The sequence below is a fragment of the Nycticebus coucang genome, chromosome 9 (genome assembly GCF_027406575.1).
Source record: "Nycticebus coucang isolate mNycCou1 chromosome 9, mNycCou1.pri, whole genome shotgun sequence".
In the NCBI taxonomy this organism is placed as follows: domain Eukaryota; kingdom Metazoa; phylum Chordata; class Mammalia; order Primates; family Lorisidae; genus Nycticebus; species Nycticebus coucang.
In genome coordinates this window covers 29378785-29395590 of record NC_069788.1, presented here as the reverse complement: position 1 = coordinate 29395590, position 16806 = coordinate 29378785, and the positions used below count along the sequence as shown (strand labels likewise).

The 16806-nt window shown below is 43.3% G+C and overlaps 1 protein-coding gene across 3 annotated transcripts in view; it reads left to right on the top strand.

Moving 5' to 3' along the window:
• The first annotated feature begins 779 nt into the window (after positions 1-779).
• The window catches only part of TFAP2B (transcription factor AP-2 beta), a 28252-nt gene continuing 12225 nt past the window's right edge, over positions 780-16806 (top strand). For 2 of the 3 annotated variants that reach the window (XM_053603569.1, XM_053603568.1), the window contains exons 1-3: positions 780-958; positions 5221-5679; positions 10266-10326. In XM_053603569.1, the coding sequence (XP_053459544.1) occupies positions 878-958; positions 5221-5679; positions 10266-10326 (601 nt within the window). In that variant the 5' untranslated portion in view covers positions 780-877. Of the gene's footprint in view, positions 959-3351; positions 4008-5220; positions 5680-10265; positions 10327-16806 lie in introns of those variants that run through there. The other variant, XM_053603570.1, reaches the window with a different exon arrangement.

The window sequence follows — 16806 nt, the reverse complement described above, 5'->3', positions numbered from 1 at the left end:
ACGAAAGCTCAAAATTAACATTGTGTGAATCTGTATGTTGCTTGCAACGTCTGAAAAAAACTTGCTAAAATGGACACTCAAGCCAAGAAGAATGGTGCATGGAATCCATTGAAAATGCACATAAACAACCTCTAAAACAACAACTAGCACAGACTGGGGTGTGTTTAAGTTTCCAAATGTGTTGGGCAAAACGACTGGAAAATATTAGAAATGGTCACCTTGGTGGCTAGCTTTATTGTTCTACAGCGACAGAAGTAAAGTTAAAAAAAAAAAAAAAGTTGTGTAGCCACCGACACAGAGAGATCACCCTTAAAATCCCCACATCCAGTTTTCAAAATACCCTCCTCCTGAACACACATGAATAGGAAGCTTTTGCGTTTAAAAATGTCTTAGTAATGCCCCCCCCCTTAAAATCTACATAGAAAATAGAAGACTGTTGCTGCCTGGTTTCTCATTACGAATGGTAAAGACTTTAGTTTGTGGCTATAATGATTTATCATTTCCAACATAGAGGTTTTTTAAATGTATGTATTTATATTAATCACTGAACAACTCTCTTCTAAATGCACATTGAGAGTCTGTAGACTCTCTGTGATCCAGGGGTGCTTATATAAGTATATGTGGGTGTCTGGGTGTAAATACGTGTTTATGATTTTTATAATATATATGTCTGTGGGTTACATCTAACTCATGCATGTGCAGTAATGTTTTTTCTCTCTGCTGAAGCTTGCTTGTCCAGCCTATTGTTTGAGACAACAGATATAAGTTGCGATGGGAGAGGAGCGTCGGATTTGGTGTGTATCCCCCATTTCCAATTATAGATGGATCATTACAGACAGCGGAGTCCTGAGAAGCCAGACATCTGCTCCTCACATGAATGCACTCACCTCCTAGAGACCAGGCTGCCATCATGCTCTGGAAGCTCGTGGAGAATGTCAAGTACGAAGATATCTATGAGGTGAGCAGACACCCCCAGATGCATCTTAGAGCTTTGCAGATAGAGAATTTGAGCTTCTTGACACCCCAACTGATATATATTTTTAAGCTATTTACTCATACATTTCCTGTCGGTTTTCACAGCTTTCTTTAACTTTTAGAAAAGCTGGCTTAGGGAAACTTCGCTATTTCTGAAAAGGGACTTTAAGGTTCAAATCTGGCGACCTTTAGGAAATTTTTTTCTTTTATTTTTCTCTCTTGCTCGCCCCCCCCCCACCCCCCAGATCTGATGGGGATGTGGTGCTCTTGAATGTAGGGCAGACTGTCAGAGAAAACATTCTGACAAAGGCAGAGGCTCGCCTCGTTTTCCGTGTGGAAGAGAATTGGGTTTTCAAATCTCATTCGTAAAAGAACTCGAGTTTTGAATTTTTATTTTCAATGAAATTTCCGAAATCGATAACAAAGGGATCCAAGTAGAGGACAGAAAATTAGAGGGAGAGGGGTAGATGGACAGATAACGTGGATGAACAGGGCAGAATCCAGAAGTCAGAGCAAATTTTTTATTTTGTCTTCTTATGTTTTGCTTCTTTGAGGGTGAGTGCGTGCAGAGAGAGATGGAAGCCCCTCATCTTCGGGCTCTGTTAACGAACGTTCTGCCCGTGTTCGGCACGCGCGGCTCCCTAGCGCTGAGGCTGGTAGCTCCGCTCCTCAGGGCGCGAGAAGTTGCGCCCGGTCGGCGGCCGCCTGCCGCCTCGGAGGAGCCGGGACCGCGCTCGCCAGAGCCCCTTCGGTCTCGGGCTAGGGCCGACAGCGGCCGCGCGGCTCCAGGGCTCCCGGGCTTGGCGGGCGGCCGGCCGGGGGGCGCGGGCGCAGAGGCTGGACAGGGTGGAAACAGCCGGCTGGACGCCGAGGAACCGCGCTCTGCAGCGGAATGGCCTGAGCGAGCCTCAGTTTAGTGCAAGGGGACGGGAGAAAGCGCGGGCTCTGAGAAGACGTCGAGGGAGGGGAGAAAGGCAAAAAAGCTTCAAAATAGGAGAAAAGGAGTTGAGAAAAGGGGGGAGTCGGAGCGGGGCGAAGGAGAAAGCAAAGATTTGAAAAGTTGGAGCGAAGAGAGGGAACGAGAAGCGCGCTCCCCAGGCGGGGCTGGAGCTGCGCTGGTGGCGGAAACACCGAGGCTCCTCGTAGAGCCGAGACCGCCGCGCGACCTCGCCGCTCCCGGGTGACTCCCGAAAGCCCTGCCGGGAAGCGCCTACCGCGTAGTAAGAAGGAGCGATTCACCAAAGCCGCCTGCAAGCTCCTCTAAGACGCTCGCCCAGTCCTGCAACAGGGGCTCCGACCAGCGTCCCGCAGACAGAGCTCGGTGCCCAGCTCTGGGCAGCCTAGAACCCTAATTTTGGGGGGTACGTGTATGGCTGTGGGAAAAGGGAGGAAGAGAGACAGACAGAGCAAGGGAGGAAGAGAATAAAAAGAGGAAGAGAGGGAGATTCGGGTTTTTTGGCTGAAGGATGCTTGGGGCTTTCCTTTGCTCTCCGGGGTTCTGTAAAGACTGTAACGAGGAGCCGCGCCCTCACGCCTGGTGGGGCGGTTTGCTTCGTTCTGCCTCCTTTTCTTTCCTTAAAAGGCGGGATAATGGTAAAGTCAAACGCACTAGGACTGTCCTAAACAATATGAGTCCCCAAAGTGGGCACGACATTTCCGGGAACGGGGCTATGGTGGAATAGCTCGAGGTAGAGGGATTTGAGTGGGTTCTAGAAAACAATCAGGGTAATACTTGTCTTACAGTAAACTGGTTAAATAAATGAGAAAGGAGGGAGAGAGGAAGAGGGAGAGGTGAAGTGGAAGGGGAAAGAGAAAAGAGGACAATGGAGAGAAAAAGATGAGATTGGAGAGAGAGAATATTAAAGGCATTCCCATCTGCCTAAAATTCCTGCTAAAAAAGAAAGGAACAACAACAGGATAACCCGTATTACAGTGGAAGGAGCCTATTTAAGTCTGGACTAAGGTTGAACTTTAACAGAAATGGCAGTCAGGCCAGTTGAACGGGTTCCTGAAACATCCAAAAAGGTTTTCTGTTGCCCCTGGCTTTGCCTGGAAAGGATACGTTTAGTGTACTTGAAGATTGATTGCATACGTTTTAAACAGAGGTAAAAATCACAGACTATGTCAGCACTAAAGGCTGCACAAGAGATGAAAAGCCCCCGTCTTGCCTCTGTCCTTTAATAAATGACCATAATCTTCCACATTCAGTAAAAGTTTGCAAATGTTATTGTAAACAACTGGGCCCACAGGTTTACTTTTCTCTCCCCTCCAAATGATGAAGCAACACCTTTTTATTTTGTTTTTTAATCTGCACACAAAGCACCTAAGGCAATCAGTTCTTCCCATTAGGAAAGTCTCTCTTCAGGTACCAGAACACCTACATTCTATACGAGGCCCCAGAGCTGCTCTCCCTCACTGCCTTGTCCAAAGGAGTAGTGGCTGCTTTACGCGTGTCCCCGGCTCAGTTAATTGAAGTTCTGCCTCTTTCCTGCTAAAGTTTTTCCCCAGTCTGCCTTTGCCAGCCCCCTCGTCTGATTACATCTAGTAATTCTCCACTGAATGAACGTCATTTACAATAGTAGGGGAGCTCTGCGCTGGCTGCTGCTTCACGCTCCATTTGTCCTCCATTCTCCCTTTAAAGTACTCGTGTAATATTAATAGTCATGAATATCAATTATTATGAGGCGGTGTAGGCAAGCGGAGGGAGGAAGGGGCGCCCGAGCAGTCTGAGCCCAGCTTCGGGTGGAAGAGGACTGCATCTGGAGCCCCGAAGAACGGCAGAAGAAAAGAGGCCAAAAAGACAGCAAGAGACAGATGAACAGTTCTGTCTGTGTGTGACAGGCATCACCAATCTTGTTGGGGAGGGTATTTTTTTTTTTTTGATGGCTTGTCCTGGAAGCACCTCAAGCTCAGCTCCTGTGTCCAGCTCCCTTCTCTGCTGGACTCCTTGATTTTTTAAAAAAACATTGTCTGATTTTGAGCAGTAACCAGGCTTTTTTTTCCAGATGTTAGTCCACACCTATTCATCCATGGTGAGTTTGGATTCACGTGTTACCAGAATTGCATGCTCCCTCCTCTCACTGTCTCTCTGTCTCTGCGTCTCTGTGTGTATATGTGTGTGTGCGCGCGTGTCTCACACTCCGTCTCTCTCTGTCTTCCTTTGAGCGCCTTTGGCTTGGTAATTTAGCACCATAATTGGACGAGGCTGCAGCTGCTTCTCTCTGCATTGTGTGTTCTCCGTCTGAGCTCCACGAGTCAGCTGGGAGGAGGGAGGCCAAAGAGAAAAACTTTTTATTTGCCATTGCAGTTTGGAAATTTAGGTGACTATTATTCTGTAAAAAGAACCGTAGGGACTTTACCATGGCATTTCCACAAAGGAGAGGGAGAAACTTAACACACATACCCTCCCCCTTCTTTCATTTAGTTTACAATTGAGATAGGACCAAGAATAAGTTGCCTGGGCTTTTCCCCCATCCCAACTTGAGGTCCTTCATTTTTACACTCTGGAGGATAGTAGCATTAGGTAGAGAAAAACATTGGAAATAACTCCTGTGAACCACAATTGGATTTAACATGGACGTAGGATATGATTTCAAATGAAATCCATTTCAATCCAATGCTATTTAAGTTATTTAATTTCTCCTGGGGAGGGAGGGGTGACTGGGAACTCAGATCTGGCAGATTCTTGGGAACTCCCTGAATTATCAGGTTGTGTGGGAAGCTCCGGATCAGCCAGCTGCACGGTGAAGGCAAAAGTTGGTTTTTACTTGGAGAAGCAGTACAGCAAATACCATGAAGTTTTATTTGTTGTTCTTTGAACCTCTAGAAGAGTTAGAAAAAATAGTTAAAAACACCCAGAGGAGCAAACACCATATGTAAGGCTCTTACATTTTTAATTAAGTCATTTAGAATCTCCCTCCACTCACAGTTCCTTCTCCCTGCCCTTTGCGTCTGCTTTCCACTCCCAAAAGGCGGCTCAAATGTTAGTTAAGTGGGTAATCCCTTCACCCCTTTTCTCGACAAAGCCTCGAGTATGAAATTGCTGAAATCATGTGGCCCTCTGAGTCAACTTAGGGGTCTAAGTTTCAGTCCCCTAATTCCCCTGTCCTGGGAAGAGCATACTGAAGCCCGGCTTCTCCATTTGTCGCTTGTATTTTTTTTCTTCTTCTCTGTCACTCTCTCTTTCTCTCTCTCTCTGGCTCCATCTCTCCCTCCCTCTCTCTCTTTTCGTCTCTCCGCTCCCAGGACCGGCATGATGGCGTCCCGAGCCACAGCTCCCGGCTCTCGCAGCTGGGCTCGGTGTCCCAAGGACCCTACTCGAGCGCTCCGCCGCTGTCCCACACTCCGTCGTCGGACTTCCAGCCGCCCTACTTCCCGCCCCCCTACCAACCGCTCCCCTACCACCAGAGCCAGGACCCCTACTCCCACGTCAACGACCCTTACTCCCTGAACCCACTGCACCAGCCCCAGCAGCACCCCTGGGGACAACGACAGCGGCAAGAAGTGGGTTCGGAAGCCGGCTCTCTCCTGCCCCAGCCTCGGGCCGCCTTGCCCCAGCTCTCGGGCCTTGACCCCCGGAGGGACTATCACTCGGTCCGCCGGCCGGACGTGCTGCTGCACTCGGCGCACCACGGCCTGGACGCCGGCATGGGTGACAGCCTCTCGCTGCACGGCCTCGGCCATCCCGGCATGGAAGACGTCCAGGTAACCACAAACGAAATAACAAGACGGACCATAACGAATGCGGGGCTGGGGGGAGGGGCAGCTCTGTGTCTTTGGCGGGAGGTAGTTCTAATTTTTAGAACAGGATTAGTTGGACAGAACATATTTATAACTGTTGATGTGTATGTGTCTGTGTAGCTCTAAGTGGCGATTTATAGAGGTCTAATTGTGAAAAGTCAGGGCCACTATAAATTAAATGTTGAAGGAGGAACAAGTGCATGTGTTTTGATAGTTTGAGATAATTTGAAATGAGGCTAATACTTTTGTCTTGCCCCAGCTACCAACTCCCGCATATTCTCTGGTGCTTCGTGGAACAGGCTTAGTACCATCCCTTCACCAAGGTGCGCACCCCAAGGTGGGCCTGTCCCACTGTCTTGGCTGGGGAAGACTGTCTGCCTAGAAACTAGGCGGGGGTCTCTGTATATACTTCAGAAATGTCTGCTGGATTTGTAAAGATTTTGTTAAGCATGACAACGCACATTGGAAGACAGCCCTGCCCTGCCTTCCACTAGCCAGGTCTTGCTTTGAATGTCCCATGAGCTGCAGAGACCTTTTGCAAGATAGAGTTCTAGGCCTCATCCAAAAGATAGAGTATCTGTTGGGAAGAAACCCCAAAGCCACAATTTGATTTGGTAGTTCATGGACATTCTTTTCATTTTTGGGTCCATTAAATGACTGAAACAATGTTCTGAACCTCTCTCTCCAGCCCTCCCTCTCTATTAACACCCTTCTTTCCTGGCTGCTACCATCCCAGTAGAAGAGGTGTCACGTGTTTATTTTTAAAACAAAAGGCTCAAAACACTCCCCCTATCCACCCACTATCCCATCTGCAGCCTACACAATAGAGCCTGATTTGGTTGAGAATAGTTGGTTAAACTAAACAAAGAAACATCAAAGAAATGATTCCTAAAAACTGTCGGAGTGATCCTGAGCAGGTTTCCTTTTTCACCCTAATTTAAGTAGTCTCTAGAAAAAATAAATATGGTTGAAAGCCATTTAATTGACACTTTGGCCTCATTGGTGTAGTTGTATATATTATGCATCTTTTTAGACATACCTCTGAAGCAAAGGAAAAAAATAAAATGATAAAGAGAAAAGGATACATGAGTCATTTTTTTTTACTTTGCTGAAGAAAAATATATTTTAAAACAGTTAAAATGTGGTGACCGTATCAGATGCTGCCTGTGTGAGGTCTATGATGGTTTATTGTTTTAAAAGAAATTCAGTTATTTATTATTTCCAAAAAAAAGATGAAATCACCTGCTTTGTGGTTGAAATTACCCATAGTGATAAGAGTGATGATTTTGTTGATTTAACGGAGCTTAACTGTTCCTGTCTGGAGGACACTGCTCATTTTGGAATATCAGAAAGGAAATATTTAATAGTTTTTTAATGCATTGGGGGTAATATGTGTCTTGGGGGAGAAAAAGTTTTTAAATTAACCTTTCTGAGTATGGTTCAAAGTGCTGGATAATGAAAGTGGGATCAAATCATCACCATTGCTGTTGGTGATGCTAATGCCTTGTCACTACCATCCTTCAGGCCAAGTGGCTCAGGTGACAGAACTCGGAAATCCTTCCCCCCCTCCAAAAAAAAGGGAGAGCAGATTTCTTTGGTTTTAGATGTTTTCTTAAAGACTGAATTGTGAGGGGTGTTGAGTGGAGAAATTCACAAAGGATGAGAAAAATACAGCTGGGTCAGTGTACATCTGGGGGAATACTCTAGTCAAAGCATCAACCCTGGCCGAGGTGTTGCTGATGATAATATAGACTGCAGAGATAGCCAAAAAGAGAAGGAACTGGCCGGAGCCCTCACACCCTCCCTGCTCCCGGACACTCCTCTCTCTTCTTGCTCTAGCTTTATCCCAGCTTGTCACCTGAGGAGGTGGGAGGCCCATGGGGGACCTCCTCTGGGTGATCCTCAGTGAAGGGGTCTCAAGGAATATACCCTGCATCTGTCCTGGAGAGAAACTGGGGCAGAAACAGCCTCCCACCATCTCTAAGACATTGATAGACCTCCTGAGGACAGGGTGAAGTTGAAGTTACTCAGGGCAGGTAACAAAGACAGAGGGAGATGTCCCCAAGACCAGAGCCCAAAATCCAGCAGCTGCTCCATTTGGAAGAATTTACTTCCGAGTTAGGCATCTGGAGCTGGGGGTTAAAGTTACACAAGCCAGTTGGGGTTCAATGTTCCCAGACCGTATGGAATGGGTTGACCAGACCTTGAAGTCTCTTGCTCAATCTCAAGGGCCGGATGTGTGTTCCAAATGTCCCCCCAACCATGGACCAGACAGACCCTGAGGGCACTGCCTGGCCTTTGGATCTAGGAGGTTGCTGAGATGTTGTGTGACTCAGACGCACTTGCAAAGCCACCGCCCAGACCCCGAGAGGAGAGAAGGAGGAGAGCTAATTAACCAAATGCTTCTAATATTTTTTTAAATGAAACGATAAAACCCTGTCAATCTCTATTTCAATTTACTCACAGGGGCTATTAAACTAGCAAATCGCTGTTTGGGTTCTGGGTATGCTACATTTCACCCATTTTGTGTTGGGGGGGGACTACAAGTGTTAAAAACTAAGAAAAACAGTGACAGAGAGGGAGATGACAACCTAGTTTGGGATTTGTTTAGTGTCAGGTGCAGAGGTACAGCTCTTTTCTTTTTCCTTCCTTGCTCTCTAACCTTCGTCACCTCTACCACCCGTGAGTATACATATATAAGGATGTTAAATCAAGCCCCCCCAAACACACACCCACATTCAAACACACCCGAGTGTCTTAAAGCAACCCCTGGTATCACTTTTAACTAAAGAAGTCTAGTAATTACGAGTCTGAGTTGTTTTTCTGCGCTTCCGCATGCAGTCCTAATTAAATCTTTACGATCCTCCCTGTGACGATTAAGCGCCAGCATGCTGCGTGAATATCCTGTACAAAAACCCAGCAGGCGGCCGTAATTAGATAGAAAATCAGACAAGATTCTTCTCATTAACTACCACAACTACCCCACGTCGCTGATGAGGCGTTTATACATACTCACGTACCAACATGAGGGTGCGGTGTGGGGGCTTATGCGTCCAGGCCAGTGTGAGGGTCTGCCTGCCCACAGACATAGGTGAATATTTCTGTCCTGCGTAGACACACTGCTACTGTAGACATACGAGTGTAGACAGACGCGGATCCTGTGGATGCGCAAGAGCCAGTGCATTTGGGCGTGGGGGGTCCCCTGAGAAGTTATGAACAAGTTACATGAAGTATTTTTTACTATTTCTTAAGAAGAGCAAGGCCTGCTGCAACAAGGAAAACAATTCCTATGGAGAGTAACAATTTTCTTCACCTTTCAAATGAAGACAGAAAAGTGACTTTTAAAAATGAAACAAAATAACATGCCCCCGTCTGATGAGATCATTTCATTTCTAAAGTGCTGCTAGTTTAGGGTAGACAGCTCATGTGATGAACTCACACCCTGTCTGGAGATGCACCAAGCGTGAGTGGGAGGTGCTATGAAAATACCCCCTCACTCTTGAGTTCTTTCCTTTTTACTTCTCTATAGAGTGGGTGACAAATTGATCCAAATTTGTGTTTCTAAGGGTCAAGAAAAATCACTGTACTTTTCAGAAGGACCTGACATTTCTTTTCAGGGAGGATAGGGAGGGAGGAATCCACTCTTTTGGACACCCCGGAATGCACAGCCAGAACTCTGTTCATGTGCATCCGGACAGTAAAGAAACTCGCTTCAACAGCTATTTCCCCTTAGAAGTGCTGCCAACGCTCAAGGTTGAAACTTTCTCTGGGATGAAACTTTGGCATAGAAAATGAACATTACATGCAGACAGATTACCTAGGTGCTGGCTGGGAGGATCCAAGCCTCATTCGTGTGTGTGTGTGTGTGTGTGTGTGTGTCTGTAGTTACCATCTTCTTAACAGGTGTGTCCCTCGCTGAGAGGCAGCATCACCCGAATTGGGAGGAAGGGTGAATAGGGCAGGTTCCTCGGTGGGATTGCCATTGTGCAGCAAGAAGCTCAGAGCTCACAGGACATGTATGGACTGCAGTGGGTGTGCGATCCTGCTTGCAAACATGTTCCTATGTGTTGCTGTTTGCATTCCATTCCAAATTGCTCAGACTTTAATTAAAAGCCCGTAATGTAAACTATTATGTATTTGTAAAATGGCTCTGGGGTTAAGATGCACTGGGATAGAAAGGAAAACAGAAATTGCTCTAATATTGGTGAAAATCTTTTGCCTGTTGCCAAATTTTTACAATTCATAGAGAAAACAATATAAAGATTTATCTGACTGTGTAATACCTATGTTTTGCACAGTAACTAAGCCAGTATCACATCCCAAATGTCTCTCGCAGTTTCCTTTTTCCTCTTCTTCCCTTGGAAGAATTTATAATTGGGGTGAATTTCATTTCTATGTCTATTTGGAGGTAATAATGATAACAATAAAACCTCCCTTTGTGAATTAATATAAATGGAAATAACAGAAACTCCAGTTTGGAATGACATGATTTATGTGTGCAATTCTTTAATATCCAGTCAATTTGAATAGTGATATTTTTATATTCACAGTCAGTTGAAGATGCCAATAACAGCGGCATGAATCTATTGGACCAGTCTGTCATTAAAAAAGGTATGGCTTATTCCCCCCAAAAGTAAGCAAAGTTTTCTTGTGCATTAATGTCTTTATAATGAGTTTTTACTGTGGGGGATTCGTTATTTTATAAGACAGGAATGTTTGTTCACAGTCATAGGACAATGGTTGTCAGACTATGGTAAAAGGGCATGTCGGGGAAGAAGGTAATGGGACAAGCCAGAGAGAAAACTGCAGACAGAAATTTGGATGAGAGAGAGTCAGGGACAGAGACTATTCAGCTGTGTTTCTCAGGAGATATTTGGTAGCCATATCTAGACACATCTTAAATAATTGAGCTATCATCATGTTGGAACCGGCTGGGAAACACTGTCTTCAAAAATGTGCTATAATTATTTCATTGATAACTGGAGTTTGCTGATCTAAACCCTATGTCACTGCGACTCTTGTTTTTGTACTTGATTTTTTGGTGGTAATTTTATTCCCAGTTCCCTGTGTTTTATGAGTTGTTTCTTTTATTATTTTTTTTAATTGTGCCAAATGTGTTGCTAAATATGCGTATCCTGAGAACTGAGACAGCCTATGCACATTTCTAAATCTCCCTACATATGCATTCATGATTTAGTGTGACTGTGGAATCACCCCATACTGTTAAAGGGCATGTGATATTAACAAATGTTTGCAGTCTCTTGTACAGCTGTAAGCAAAATAATTAACTAATTAAACTAATTAAATGTAATTACAATAACTCATTTCGGGCGTATTGCAGCTGCTTAATTTTTTTCTCCTCTTCTCTGACAGTCACTGAGAGAATGCCTAGAGATTAGTGTGGCTGCTGAAAGGCCTGAATGTCACTCACATGCCACAAATTTAGGAGCTTAAATGTGTAAACAGTGCAATCTTTAATTATCACAGGGCCTGGTATTTGCAGATACAATTTTAGCTACTGTAACCCTTTCTTATTGATGCTGAAGAAAGCTTGTCCTTATGTTTGGTGTCAATAATCCCCAGCTTCAGTCATTTATGATTCACTTGAGCCACTTGACATTCACAGAAACAATTAAAAGAAAAGATGCTTCGGAAATAATCCATCCAGAGTCAAATTGGAATAGTAGGAGGCATGTGAAGCAAGCATTCTAAACTGGGCGAGGGATTCTAAATTTTCTTCTTTTACAAAGGTATGAAGAGTAGCTTTGAGAGGTGGATGGGGTAAGCGGCACTTGAAATGATGCCATTTGGCTTTGAAATGAATATCCTGAAGAATAGTAAGGTTTGGGGCAAAACTATTTATTTTAAGTGTTGCTGCAAACATCTCTCCCTTACTTCTTCAGATAATTATCATTTTGGTTTTGCAATGCCAGCTTTGGGGTTTGCTAGGATACCGGGGCTGGGCGGTTAGACTTGCCACTGTGCTGACTGACAGCACACTTTCACCATTTTCTCTTGGGTCTTCTCTTTTGGTTAATTGCAGGTTGATTGGAGTGAGAGGAGGAGGAGCTTCTCCATTGTTTTTTTTTTTTTTTTTTTTTTTTTTTTAGTTTCCACTCTCTTCTCATGGAAAGCTAGAACCACTTAGCTCAGGGTTCTGTATCCTAGCAACATCATGTGGGCTGGCAGTGGGACATGCCCAACAGATGACCAATCAGAAATGTTATTAATAGTTAGACCAATAAAAATATTTGGAACTTAGCTTGCATAGCAAAATGGAGCTGAAAATATTCTTAGATGTGAGATGCTTTGGTTTCAGACCTTGTGTATGTTTTTCAGTGAAATGTGAAGGAAAAAAATATATATCTAGGAATAAGAAAAGGAGAATATTGACTAAAGTAGCTACTTCTGTTTTAGGAAACATTGGAGTAACTTTATGTCCCCAAATGCTTTTGTAAAAATCATACAGCTTAAAACATCTAAGTAGCACCCTACTTATTCACTTTAATTGATTCAGGGGGTGTGGTATGAATATGAAGTGTTAGGTCAATTCCATTATTTAATATTTGAGCTATTTCTTTATTACATGAATAAAAGATCATAATATGATATTTTTATCTTTAGAGAGCCATAGGCAAAATAGAAATAAGTGGCTGATTTATTTTTCTAACTCACTATGAACCACTTAAAGTTATTGGCTCATTAGCCCTTTCCCTGCACTCTAGTCTGCCATCTTGCCCACCTGGTCCCTTATAAGGGATGTTTACAAGAAATTAATTTTGTCAAAGAGGTGAGAAAGTTTTCTAAACTAAATATCCTAAATTTCAACAACTGGCAGGAGACTCAGTCATTTAAAATATTTCCTAATGAGCTTTTAGACAGATTTTTTTAAAATTCTAATTTTTAGTAAAAGATTGGGAACTGGTTAGCATTTGGTGGTCTCTGCCCCTGTGTTTGTGGAGCTAGATGACTTGGACATAAGGAATATATGTCTGTATCTCCATGCCATATCTCCAATTATGGCAAAGCCCCCTCCTAAAACTTAACCCATCTAATTTTTCACCCATGTTGCTATCACCCCATAGATTATGGGCTCCCTTTCTTGTTATGTTTGCTATCTGGGCTTAGCTGACATTTCTGAAGTAATTTAGTTAAGAGGAAATGAGTTGTTCCCAGTAGAGAGAGCAAACGAGTGGAGTGAAGGTAGCCAGCGTGATAAATGGCTCTTTCATTTGAAGATCTCCAGAGCTCGTTTACGGCTAATTTTCTGTATTGGCCCCCTTTGAGCTATTAATGCAATCGGCAGGGACCGTGGCCCCTCTCCTCTTAGCTGCCCCATTAGAGCTCCCATTAAGCTGCCTAGTCTCAACTCCATGGCAGGAGTGTGTGTGTGTGGTGGGGGGGGGGGAGTGTAATGAAAGGTGCTTTTTAAACTCTCCTGATCTAAACCAGCAGAGGGTGGTTAATACGATTTGAAAGGGGCTGGTCAATGAGCAATCAATAAAGTAATAATGAGAAGGATTCGGTACATTAACAGTCTAAAAATCCAATGAGACATTAAAAAATCATTCTTAACTCTCGGTTCTATTAAGATTAGGAATTTGGGTGAGGTGTGAGGTGGCGGGCGGAGAGGGTATGCTCAGATAATGTAAATGATCACTGCCACCTTCAATTACCTTACTAAAATAAGGCTCACCTAGGCTTTAAGAAAAAGTTTTTGGTGCATTCAGAGGACAATATGCAAACTGTTTAACACCTTAGAGTTATGGTGTTATAGAGTATATACTAGGATTTCTTGGAAGGGCTAGTGTGGCTGGAGTCCAAGGTTCAAACGTTATGACTGCGGGGCGTTTTCACTGGTCTTAGGGATATCCTCTTTGGTTAGTTACAGTTCAACCTCCGTTCTCTCTCACGTTTTTTTCCCGTTAGTTCTGGCCCCTTCCCCATATAAACACTTTTATTAGTGTGGATTTTCTTTCAGGGGAAATAAAGAAATTGCCAAATTTCAATTACAATCAGCTCTGTCCGGATCATTCCTTCTGACCTAGGAGGTAAAAAGCACTGAGTCTAGTCTGTCAGAGCTTCTGAAAGGTATGAGTTTCCCTCTCAAAGGAAAGGGTTAGCATTTCCAGAGCTGACCTGAATTCCAATAGCTGAGATACATTTCAGCCACCCAATGAGTTATCAAAGTTCACAGAATTTAAAGGTAGAAAGGCTAGACACCTTTCTTCAGTCTCCCAAGTGCAGAAACTGAGACAGAGAAGGGATAAATGACTTTCTCAAGATCTCACACACCAGGTAAGTGATAAGGCCCAACTCACTTACCAGCTTCTGAGACTCTGTCCCTAAAGGATGCTAATTGTAGTATTTTATAGTCCAGCTTTCTTTGTGGGGATTCTTTTATATTTTCCCAATGATTTCAGTGCTTACATGTATATAGGTGCTACATATGTGGAATACAAATGTGAGTAAAGGGTACTCTGCTTGTGAGCCATAGTATTTCACTTTCAGGGACTCTCTATATCAATACACAACCCCATGGTGTTTCTCTGTGTAGTTTACATATCAGGAATGCCTTTCAGAGGGACTTATCCCTTGAATCTACAAGTTCTTTTCTTCCTGTCTCTTTACCAGCAGATCCAGTGAAACACAAAGATCTCAAAACTATTATTTCACACTTAAGTTTAAAAAGCAGAGATTAAGGGCTAGCCTATTAACCCTTTAGCTCTATGTTTAGTCCACTAATGAATAATATTTTTTCTAATCATTTTCCTTCCTCTCTCTTAAGTAAAACTCCAGTCACTGTGATGAAATATTGATCTATTCTTAAACTTTTTTTTTTCCTTCTCCCAAATGTAATGCAGGGAAAAAGGGAAGGGAATGACTTTCATAGGTGTTTACATCCATAAATTGGTTATGCCACACAACTGAAAACTGAAGAAGAAAAAATCCTACTTATAATGTATGTACAGAAAATTGTAAACGTATAAAGAACTGAAAGCTTCATGCTGAGTTTTGCTATGCCCCATTTCCTTACCATTTCCTGCTGCTGCTTTAAACCTATCTCAGTCATCTCTGGGTTCCATGAGCAGGAACAGTGTGCTCATAATTACTAACAAATCAACTGGGCCCTGTTGCTTTCTGGGCTTATCAGTAAACTAGAGGAAGGCAGAAGGGAAAAGACAAAGGAAATAAAATATGAGGTTTATCAGCTGAGCTAAGCAGGTATGAGAGTGGAAGGGGAAGGCAAATGGTATCAGAGCTATGGACCTAAAGGAAAGCTGAGACAAGAAATGTCCAGGATCTAGTCTAGGGGACCAATACTAAGCTGGGATAGGAGAGAAATTTAGAACCTGAGAATAAGATAATAGAAGGTAGGAACACAATTGTGATACATAAATTTTGGGAAAAATAAAACAGAACAACTTGCATCCACAGCAGTATGCTGAGAAAAGCTGACTAGAAGGTGGTATTTAGGTGATAATGTCTATGCAGGAAGGTACAGCTCATGGGAGGGAGCATTATAAACTTCCCATGGGAAACAGCTCTTGTCTGATTAATCAGGCAATTATCAATAGTGAAATTAGAAGGCAGGTTATAATATGTCTCTAAAGGCCTGGCTTTTCAAGAGATTTGGTGTCTGTGACTGGGAGAAGCAGGTAAAATTCCAATCTTCAGGAGATATTCAGTTATCTATTGTAGTAAGCAGGAACTGAACTTACTACTCTCAGCTTACTAGGGTTTTGTGGTGGTGATTGTTAAAATATTCTTTCCAAACAGTATTAAAGGACAACAATTTTGCTGAGTATCAAAGATGAGATTTCTATCTAATTTATTTCTATAGAACATATCATGTTAAAACTACAAAGGGCCACCTATATTTTGGGAAAAAGTTTTTCCAAGTTTTTCTAATACATGTCTGGTTCATAAATTATTCATTTACAGTGCCTTCAATGTGAGTCTAAAATAGGAAATCAGGACTGTTGTGAAGAATAAGATAGGTTAAAGTAGATGTGAATATTGCATAAGAGAATTAAACGAGTGTGTGTTCCCACCCCAATCATGAATACACAAACTTTTCATTGGCTTACTTTCAAATGGGAAGCAAATTCACTGATAAGAATATGAGGGGAACCAGAAAGAAGACTCCTCCCTGTAACACCCCAACCCAATGACAGTGCAGAAAATCCACCCTGTTGCCTAGCATCATTCAACCACATCCCCATGGATGGAACAAAGTCTTGGGCTCTGTGGACACACGTAGAGATCCTAAAATGCCTACCAAGAAGTGGCAAAAGGAAGTGCTTTAGTCCTCCATCCAGTCCTCAGAAAAGCTCTTCTCCACAAGATGTTTGTAAAAAGCCAAATGCAATTCATCATAAATAAAACATTTGGGACCTACCAAATTTTGGGACCTCCTGGCTTTTAGGAGTCTCTTAGGAATTTTGCAGACTGGAATCTGTGGTAGAGAATAAACTGTTACAGAAATACTAAGTGTGTTTAGTCTGTCCCATACAGGGGAGGTTATGCATTTTATTTGAGGTTCTAGGGCCCAGATAGTGGAAAGGGCATATACGTAGTATTTCCCTTATCAACATTATAACGTGAGATAGTCTATGAAATAGGTAGGGGTAGAAAACTTTTTTCAGATCAGATGTATATTTTAATAAATTCCCTGGACTGGGGTGCTATGAATATTTGGGGGCTTCATATCTCAATGGAAGAAGCAAATTTATAAGACAAGTCAGGAGTCAAGTCACCTATCCAGGGGTCTCTAGAGCCTGAGGAAGAAGAGAGACTTAAGCAGTGTACAAGTCTAAAGGGCAAGATTGTGAGGGAATTGGAAGGTTACATATTCCTCCTTCTCAGCCTTCTGGTTCCATTGAGCCCAGCCTCTTTCTGATGTGCAGATGACTCTGAAACACAATTAAATAGAAATACAGGCTGGAGAGACTGAATGCGCCAGGGTAGCAGTGGCAACCAGCTGTCAGCTCTTATTAACTTCTGCATAAAACATACCTTGAGTGCGCTTTGTTATCAATTACTTGGCGAAATGAAACAATTGGGGCAAGGCAAGACCGATGCTCATAT